The following is a 10,378-nucleotide window of genomic DNA, read 5'->3' as shown; positions in this document are numbered from 1 at the left end:
GGTGCCTAAAGAAGTATAGTATTCATGTGCACCTTAAACCTTTCATTCCAACATTCTAGTTATGTGTTTGTTGTTTCTCAGCTTAAAGTGGGGAGAAGGTTGCAGGAAGTGAGTTATTTGATTCTGCTTTTCATTTTCATTTTTCTATCAGGCTCTGCTTGGTTTTGCCTCCAAGAACACCTTGGATAAGTTCATCACCTGAAATTTCATCATTATGGAGGTTGATTCAGCTTTGAAACTCAACACCCTCTCAGCACTTTCAGCTGCTTCTCCCCTTTGATTGTAGAATTGGGAGGTAGAGCAATGAATTACTCCTGAAGCTGTTTTGTTTTTTTTCTGAAGCCAGTTTTTATAGAGTGCTCAAAATTTCCAGCTAAACTCTTATTTTCCACCAGCTGTTCTGCTTGATATTGACTCCATGAGCAACCCTTTGATACCCCCCTTTTAAATTTCATTTTGTATACTGTCTTCCCTTATTAGATTGTAAGATCCTTGAGGAACAGGATAGTAATTCTTTTTCTTATTTGTACCCCCCAGCACTTGGTATAGTACATTGTAGGTCTTGTTAACTATTAACTATTGCTTAAATAGAATATCAACAAAGGAGCCATATGACATGTAGAGACCATAGAGATGATCTAATTTAATTCTTTTTTTTTTTAAGATAAGAGGCTCAAATGGGGGAAATTTACCTACCAAGATCACACAGTTAGTTAATAGCAGGAGTAGTCCTATAACTCTATACCCAGGCTTTCCCCCCATATTCTCAATGCTACATCTCCTCCCTTATGCTATTGTAGAATCTAAAGGTCTTTATACCCTATGTTTTAAAATTTCCAGGGAAGGAGTCTCTATAACCTGCCTTTGTCATACATTTCAGTGTCTTATAGCTCATGCCCAGAATCTTCTTCCTTCTCTCTAATTATTGCTATAATTCATGCCCGTTCTCAGTATAAACTGAGAAGATCCTTTCTGTGCCTTTTTGAACAAGACAACTTTTCATATAGAACTCCCTCATTGGTTCCTTTTACAATGACCTTTTCCTTTCTGATACTAATATATTGAATTCTGTAGCCTTCCCTTGTAAAGTCAAGTACCCCCAAACTCAAATCTAGTGTCAGAGCTTGATCTCTCATTTTCAAGGTTCTTTAAGAGCCAAAACCCAGAACTTCAGAGTCAAAAATCCCATGGCAACTATGCTAAATTCACAGATCAATGGCAGTGGAAATATTAACCACAGGAAGGCAGCTCCCAGGCACTCTGGGTAGAAGCAGCAAATGAGTTAGAAAGGATAGACTTTGATCTGTATTCACCAATTCAATCCATTTTTTCTACCTTATAAAAGGAGCAACAATACATGAAAAGGAGGCACAAAGAACAGACAGAGAATAACCAATTTAGTCAAAGGTTCTTTGTTGCCCAGAAAACTTAATATACCTCAAAGTTTTCATACATTCGCTAGCACCTTGTCCCACATTATAAATATTAAGTGACCTATTTAAAACTTGTATTCTAAGATTCATAAGACAAATCTATTCTTTTCAATCCAATAATTATTTGAGAATATTTCTTATGTACAATGCACTATACTGAGTACTGAAGCTTCAAACACAAACATGAAAAATCCTGCCCTTGAGGATCTTACATTCTACTGTGAGAATATTCAGTGTGGAGTCAATATCAAGCAGAACAGCTGGTGGAAAATAAGAGTTTAGCTGGAAATTTTGAGCACTCCATAAATAAATAGGTAAATAAATGTTACATATAATAACATAAAGTAATTAGAGCTAGTCACATGAGGACAAGTGAAGACCGACAAATGAAAGTCCAATTACAATGACTTATCTATGACTATACTTTTCCCAACTGGATGCCCTCCTCTGGACTTTGCCATCATATCCCTGTGCTTCATACCTCTCCCTCTCTCTCTCTCTCTCTCTCAGGCTATATTTGAACACGGGTCCTCCTGACTTCAGGGCTGGTACTCTATCCACTGCACCACCTAGCTGCCTCCGTATCTCTTTTTTTGTATGTTGTCTTCCCCTACTATATTCCTTGAGGATAGGAATTGTCTTCCTTTTTCTTTTTTCTTTGAGTATTCCCAGTGCTTGACACAATGCTTGACACAATATCTATGTGTAGTTACTAAATAAATGTTTATTGACTGACTGGTCAAACAATAGATCAGGTGATTGGACCAAGATGAAGGTAAAACTATTTTTGTTCATTTTTCCAGTGTTCTCCAGCAAAATCAGTACTTCGTTGTATGTTGAATTTAAATTATCAGTAATTCAGTCCCTGTGTGAAATGTTGTGCTTCTCTGTTTCACATCTACAGAAAACACTAATTATTAGTCATTTAATGTCATATTGTGTTACAAGGATCAAAGTATGTAGATGAATTGACCCATATATTTTATCACTTCTTAAAAAACTAGACACATTCCTTTTTCATAAGACTGCCATGGCACCACCCTATATACAAAAGACAATGATTGTAAGTGTCCAGTAGAGTAGCACTGAAGTATAAGGGTAATGAATCCAGGAGAAGTTGTCTCTTCTTTGGTCACTCAGACAACAAGTGTATTTTATTTGATTACCTCCTTAATCCCCAAATAAATCTACCTTTCCCCAAGGAAAAAAAAAACATTCTATCTGCTTATTTTTTTTTAAATAAGTTTATTCTCTAACCATAAGTATTGCTTTTGAAAACAAAAGCATTAAGTAATTTACAGATTTTATATATTATTAACACTCTGACAAAAATTAATTCCTGCTTAGAATTCTGTACAGATACCATCTTCTATAGTTCACATTCAGAATGGCAGCAGGAATTGAATAAAATCCAGTACAGTCCTATAGCCTGAGTACCTGAAGGAAGAGGGGATGGGAGAGAGAGTTGGAAGACTGGTCAGTTTCTTGACTGCTACATTTCACTCCTGTTTATTCTCACCTCTCTTTTGGAAAGAGCTGGATGATAACAAGCTCTAACAGACAAGTTCAATGAGCCTTTTTTGAGTCTTTGTTTGAGTTTCCATTTCAAGTATAGCTTCATACCTTTAAACTCCTTGTTGGATCTCTTAGGAAGATAGACCATATCCAGTGTAACAGAATTTTCACTTATAATCCCAGTCAACATAGGGAGAATATAGGTGTCTTTTGGGAAAATGTTATCACAGCTTTCAAATCAAGTATTTATCTTTGCAAGGAAGTATGGATACAGTTTCCAATTCATTGACTTAAGATGTGTCTGTCTATACATACAACATGAAACAGAAATTTTAAGCTGTTAAATTGGCCAAGAATCAACATGAGGCTTGAGTTTGGTTCTTTCAAAAAATGATTTAGCCTCCAGATCTCTGCTCCACTATAGGTGTGGGTAGGCACAACCAAAGAGGGCTCATCTGTGTTAAGCAATTGCTGGACCTTTCTGGGTACTGACAGCCAGGAGTGGGAAGTATGGCCCATAGCCCAAGAGTTATTTTTAAAGTTGGATCTGTATAGTTTAGTTACACAGTTACTCCCTTTGTTCAACAGCCTCCTTTTCTTTCTGGCAGTCAGGGTTCTCTCCTCTAGTTGAGCCCATGTTTCATTTGTGGAAGAGAATGTTATAAGAGAGATGATTCTCGATTCTCAGCATCAGCTGAATCAAGTGAGAATACAGCTACCCTGAGAAATTCACAATTTCTTTGAGGGGTGATGGTATGGGAAAGGAAAATCATTCTTTCAGATCCTACTTTGGGATTTCAAAGTGATATTTGTGTTTCCTGTCATTGTGAATAATTCATGAACCATATTTAAGTTTCTTGGGGAAAAAAACCCAAATGAGTATTTCTTTTGCTGAGACCTTTCAATCAGTTCAATTCTTGGAGCCTCAAGTTTCCTTTTGTAAAAAATCAAGGAGGGTAGACAAGATGTCTTGTGAGGACCCTTCTATCTCTAAATATCTTTATCCCTTCTATTTCTAAATCCATAATTATTAGTTACTGATCCCTTCAATGCTTTATTAGGGCTAGTTTTCATTGGGGCACTGCATGTTAATAAAAGGCATGAAAATCAAAGAGAAACCAGGGAATTATTAATGACAATATAGACAGCCAGGTTGAATCATCAAGATAAAATATCTCTATTTTGTCTCTTAAAGTTGTATGTTGTCCCCCTTGTTGAATTATATAGATAATTCAACTCTTCAGCTTTCTTTACTTTATCAAGAGTAACACATGATCTGTTGTAATAACTCTGGCTAAACACAAAGTAAAAATTTGGACAGATCCTCTCCTTCCTATGATCATTTATATGCCAATGATCAATATTGCCAAAAATAACTCCCAGATTGCAAGGGATGGGAAGAGGGACATTGGAATTTGCTTACTTCAAACATTCATATCACTTCAATTCAACAACAAGCTCTAAAAGTTAAGAAAGTGAATACACTTAGGTTCCCTTAGGAACTCAGGGGCAAAAATGAAGTAGCTCCTGCTCTCAAGGAACTTACATTCAGATGGTTTGATGTCCTAATTCAGTTGCTTAAAGAATCTCCTATATACTTCTACTGCCTGAAATTGTTAGTTCTATGTTCTGTAAGGAAAGACCACAGAATACAAAGAATAATAGTACTCATTAACTTCCTCTGAAAGTTCTTGTTCTGCTTAAGTGTCCCTGAAAATTCTGATTGCTTCTTTGTGTTTCTAAGTTAATATGGTATTTTTGCTTTGCTTATTCTAAGTAGTAATCACTACATTTTGGTATCATCTGTTTCACTGACCTCTGCCAGGACAAAGTTGGGATTGTCATAGCCTTTCTTCAACCTGGCTCTGGCATCTTTCTCATTGTAGAGGCACAAGGCACAATGTGGGGTGTCTACTGCTACTGTCTTGCCAAAGTTATGGAAATCCACTCTATACTTCCCTTCCTTGGTCTTGGACACTATAGGGGCAAAACGATAGCCCCATAATACTTCTTCAGGGATGTAGGATGTGCGGACCTGACAAGTGGCACTGGTGGACTCCACTGTTCCATCTAGAAACACCACCAATTCAAAATCTTGCTGGAGAAGGTTTTCAGGTGCCATGTGGAAGAAGGGACTGTTCTGGTCAATTACGTGATAGATAGTCAATGGGGAAATAAAGAATAAGTTTTCATTGCCTGCATCAACCACAAAATTAATATTGATCTGGTCCAAAATGATGGTCTCTCCTTCAGGTGTAACTGTGGTCCTCAATAGCTTGCCATAGATGTGACTGCCAATCAAGAGGCTTTTCCTGAGGTTAGCCACCCGAATCAGAAGACAAAGCTTTCCACCCCGTTTACTGATGACAGCATTCTTACTAAAGGTGATAGTTTTAGCTCGTTTCTTTGGTCTAGAGATCTTGGCTAAGATGGCACCACACATGAAAGAGTTGATAATAACTCCAAGGATTGACTGGAAAATGAGAAGAAAAATAGCAGTGCCACATTGTTCTGTCACACATCTGTAACCATAACCAATGGTAACTTGGGTTTCTAGAGAAAATAAGAAAGCTGAGGTTAAACCATTAATGTTATCCACACATGGAGTATGGTTGCTAGATGGGTGAAACTCTGGAAGATCTTTATGTATATAGGCTACTGCATACCATAGGAGGCCAAAGAGGAACCAGCTGCCTAAGAAGACAGTGATGAAAATAGTCATTTTGTACCTCCACTTGAGGTCAAGCACTGTTGTCCAGATATCCACAAAAAAGAAAAGCCTTGATTGTGCTTCCACATTGCCAAACTCTATGTTACACCTTCCATCTTTGGAGACAAGCCTTGCTCTCCGTTGGGAATGTCCAAAAAGGTGTACAGCAAAATATTTCTGGAGATATTTGAACATCCTTTCTGTCAACACTCCAATCTGGAAAGTCTATCAAAGTAAAAAAAAAAAGAAAAAAATTATAATTCTATTTACAGCTATGATGATGGAAGTAACTCATGCACGGATTTAACTATATAAGAAGAGATTTTTACATTACAATACTGGCTATCAGGCTATTTGGGCTAACTTGGGAATATGGATTGGTCACCAAAATTCTCTTTTCTAAAGGAATTTTTCACTGAAGGGGAAGTTAGGATTCTTAGATATAATATAATATAATATCTTAGTGATAATGGTTTCATAAAACAAAGTTAGAATTCTCTTTAGTATAATTAAAATCAAGAGGAATTTTCTGGAATGCATTTTATGGTCCCAGCACTATTTAGACACAAGAGCAGACTATCCCAGTGTCACAAACTACAGAGAACCATTGTCACAGTGGTTCTCTGTAGTTTATCTGGATCTCAGTGAAGGTAGCAGTCATGATCAGCCTTCCCCACCCATCATCTCATTATGCAAAGATTTCATTATTAGGAACCAGTTATCAAGAAGCAGTCTCAAAATTTCTTTAGACAATGCCATTCTACTCAGTTCTTCACTGCTTCTCTGAGTCAAATGTTACTCTCGTGAACTCCATTTTACAGAAACAAAAAGATTTTCTCTTTAAAAATTCAACTAGTTACTAGTGGAACCAGATAAAAATTTGAGATTCCTTGATTATTGGTCTTTTGTCCTAATCACTGTTTATCACACAGAATTTGAGAGCTGGGAGATGCTTTAGAGATTCTCTAGTCTGAATCTTACTTTTTTTTTTTTTTTTACAGATAAGAAAACTGAGACCATAATCTCACATTATGCAATCAGGAAGCAGCAAAGGCAAGACTAGAATTCATATTTTCTGAATGTCAATGGGTATTAATTAGCCATTACTACATGCCTGCCACTGTTCTAAGTACTGAGAAATACAAAGGGGAAAAAAACCACTTTGACCTCAAGAAGCTTACATTCTAATGGGAGGAGGGGAGATGATGCTAATAAGTAAGTATATATAAGATATATATAGAGCAAGTGGAAGATAATCTGAAAAGAGAAGTCATTAGCAACTGGGCAGAGAGGAAGATTGGTAAAGCACTTCTGCAGAAGGTGGAATTTAAATAAAATCTTAAAGAAGCCAATGAAGCTGAGGTAAAGATCAATGTTCTTTCCATTATACCATGTTGTCTTTCTAGAAAACTTTCTTTTACCATCTCCACCATCAGCCCAAAAGAAAAGATAGGAAGAATGAAAGAGGTTCTAATGGTCCCTATGCTTAGAAATACCCTCATGACACTTTGAATTAAGTGCAAATGTAGTTTTTAAATAAAATTCAAAATTTCCCTTCAGCCATCTATACATTCATAGGACCCAGGAAGTAAAATTAACTAGAGACTGATTCTAAAAAAAAAAAAAAAAAGGAAATGCTCAGAGGTAACTTGTTCACTGAGTCAGACAGCTGAAAACAGAGAAAGACAACTCTAAGTAAAAGTGATCATAATTTAATTACTGCCATTTCATTGCCTACTTTATTTGTATTTGGCAAACCTTAAAGCAAAGAGTAAACGTGATCTAACATTTTTGCTGTGAAAGGGAATTTAAAGTAGAAAATGCTGGTTGACCTTGTCATCAATGTGCTAACAGAAGACTACTCCTCATCCATCCCCTCAAAACTGGGGCTAGAGAGTCTAGATGCAAGAGAAACTGCTTCATTTCTCTACTCCAAAGGTAGACCTCCTATTTCCTGACTTCTTACCTGTTCTGAGGCAAACAATAACTCAGAAGATACAGCACTGGATGTGGAGACAGGATAGACTTCAATTCAAATTTGACCTCTGACATTATTAGTTATGTGGCCCTGGGCAATTCACTTAATCCTGTTTGCCTCAGTTTTCTCATCTCTAAAATGAGTCAGAGAAGGGAATGGCAAACTACTCCATTTTCTCTACCAAGAAAACCCCAAAAGGTGATCAAGAAACTTGGACATGACTATAAATGATGAAACAATAACAAACAACTTTTACATAGTTATGACAATAAAATGAGATAATGTTATAAAAGTGCAAAGTAAAAAAGGGATAATTTTGTAAAAGTGCACAGTACAATATCTGGAACATAGTAGGCCTTATGTGAATACTTATCTCCTTCCCTTCCCATTTCTTGCAATCTCATCCATTCATGAACCTTGTCCCCTGGTACAAAGTATTTTAGACTCTCAATTGGGTGTTTCATACCAGGTTACTCAATGGAAAAAAGGTTGCATATAAACCTTACTTTTACTAATTGAATTTCACATGATAACTTAGATAATTTTTAGGTCACTGCAGTTTTAATTGATCTTTAGTTGACAATGATATCTCAATACCAGCTTTGAGTTTTTTCTTATCATATCCTTAAAATAATGACATTTATAGAGCTCTTTTCATATATGATCTCATTTGATCATAGATTGATAGATTTAGAACTGGGCAGGTAGAAGCTCTCTGACCCCATCACTTTACAATTAAAGAAACTGAAGTCCAGGAAAGTCTTGCAGGTTGGTAGGCATCAGAGATAGGAAGTAAACTCAAGTCTTCTTTTTTTATTATAGCTTTTTATTTACAAAATATATGCATGGGTAATTTTTCAGCATCAACAATTGCAAAACCTTTTGTTCCAACTTTTCCCCTCCTTCCCCCCACCCCCAGATGGCAGGTTGACCAATACATGTTAAATATGTTAGAGTATAAGTTAAATACTATATCTATATCTATATCTATATATATCCATACAGTTATTTTGCTGTACAAAAACAATCAGACTTTGAAATAGTCTGCAATTAGCCTGAAGGAAATCAAAACTGTAGATGAACAAAAATAGAGGAATTGGGAATTCTATGTAGTGGTTCATAGTTATCTCCCAGAGTTCTTTCGCTGGGTGTAGCTGGTTCAATTCATTACTGCTCTATTGGAATTGATTTGGTTCATCTTGAACCAAATTGTTGAAGAGGGCCACATCCATCAGGATTGCTCATCATATGGTATTGTTGTTGAAGTATATAATCATCTCCTGGTCCTGCTCATTTCACTCAGCATCAGTTCATGTAAGTCTCTCCAGGCCTTTCTGAAATCATCCTGCTAGTCATTTCTTACAGAACAATAATATTTCATAATATTCATATATCACAATTTATTCAGCCGTTCTCCAATTGATGGGCATCCATTCAGTTTCCAGTTTCTGGCCACTACAAAGAGGGCTACCACAAACATTCTTGCACATACAGGTCCCTGTCCCTTCTTTAATATCTCTTTGGGATATAAGCCCAGTAGTAACACTGCTGGATCAAAGGGTATGCACAGTTTGATAGCTTTTTGAGCATAGTTCCAAATTGCTCTCCAGAATGGCTGGATGTATTCACAATTCCACCAACAATGTACCAGTGTCCCAGTTTTCCCACATCCCCTCCAACATTCTGCATTATCTTTCTCTGTCATTCTAGCCAATCTGACAGGTATGTAGTGGTATCTCAGAAACTCAGGTCTTCTTGACTCTAAAGCCAGTATTCTTTTCCCTGTTCCATGTGACAGACATCCTAATTCCCAATTTCCTTATTGGAAAACTGAAGCTCAGAGAGGTTCACACAGCTTAGGGTTGAAATAAGGAGTCAGATCCCATGTTTTCTGACTTCCACTGCAGCAGGATCCACTCCTTTTCCTTGCTATTACAAAATAATCTTTTCATGAAATAGCTAAAAATCTATCAGCCAACAACACAAAGGCAGTGACTTTTGTAAAGAGAAGAATCCTTTTTAAATGGGAATAATTTCCTACTAAATTATCTTTTAGGTGGATGTCATGTTTTTCTAATAGCTAAGTACATCTGCATGGCCACATGACAATCAGTCAATCAAAAAATGTTTATTAAGTGCCTATTATGTCCCAGGCACTATGCTAAGAATCAGGAACATTAGTTAGTTTTTTTTTTTTTTTTTTAGTTGTATCCAACTCCTTGTGATCCCATTTGGAGTTTTATCAGCAAAGATACTGGGGTGGTTTACCATTTCCTTCTCTGGCTCACTTTTAAAAAAAAAACACAGCATTTTATATTTTCCCCCATTATATGTCAGGAAAATTTTTGGCATTCATTTTTACAAAATTTTAAGTTACAAAATTTTCTCCCTTCCTCCCCTCCCCTCTTTCTAAATGGTAAGCTATTTTATATAGGTTATACATGTATTGTTATGTAAAACATATTTCCATATTAGTCACAGTTGTGAAAAAAGAGATAGATCAAAAAGGAAAAAAAACATGAAAAAGAATAAATGAAGTAAAAGAATTATGTTTCAATCTGCATTCAGAATCCATCAGTTCTTTATCTGGATAGGGATAGCATTTTTCTTCATGAGATCTTTGTACTAGTCTTGGATCATTATGTTGCTGAGAAGAGCTGAATAATTCATTGTTGATTATCACATAATGTTGCTGATGATGTGAACAATATTTTCTTTGTACTCCTCATTTCACTTTATATA

General features: G+C 36.2%; 1 protein-coding gene across 2 annotated transcripts in view; it reads right to left on the bottom strand.

Annotated features, from left to right (window-relative positions):
* Positions 1-3,404: 3,404 nt before the first annotated feature.
* KCNJ1 (potassium inwardly rectifying channel subfamily J member 1) overlaps positions 3,405-10,378 on the bottom strand; it is a 55,734-nt gene continuing 48,760 nt past the window's right edge. For both annotated transcript variants that reach the window (XM_031960911.1, XM_012545144.3), the window contains one exon: positions 3,405-5,883. In XM_031960911.1, the coding sequence (XP_031816771.1) occupies positions 4,735-5,853 (1,119 nt within the window). In that variant the 5' untranslated portion in view covers positions 5,854-5,883 and the 3' untranslated portion in view covers positions 3,405-4,734. The remainder of the gene's footprint in view (positions 5,884-10,378) is intronic.

The sequence above is a fragment of the Sarcophilus harrisii genome, chromosome 3 (assembly GCF_902635505.1).
Source record: "Sarcophilus harrisii chromosome 3, mSarHar1.11, whole genome shotgun sequence".
NCBI classification, from domain to species: domain Eukaryota; kingdom Metazoa; phylum Chordata; class Mammalia; order Dasyuromorphia; family Dasyuridae; genus Sarcophilus; species Sarcophilus harrisii.
This window is presented reverse-complemented; position numbering and strand designations above follow the sequence as displayed.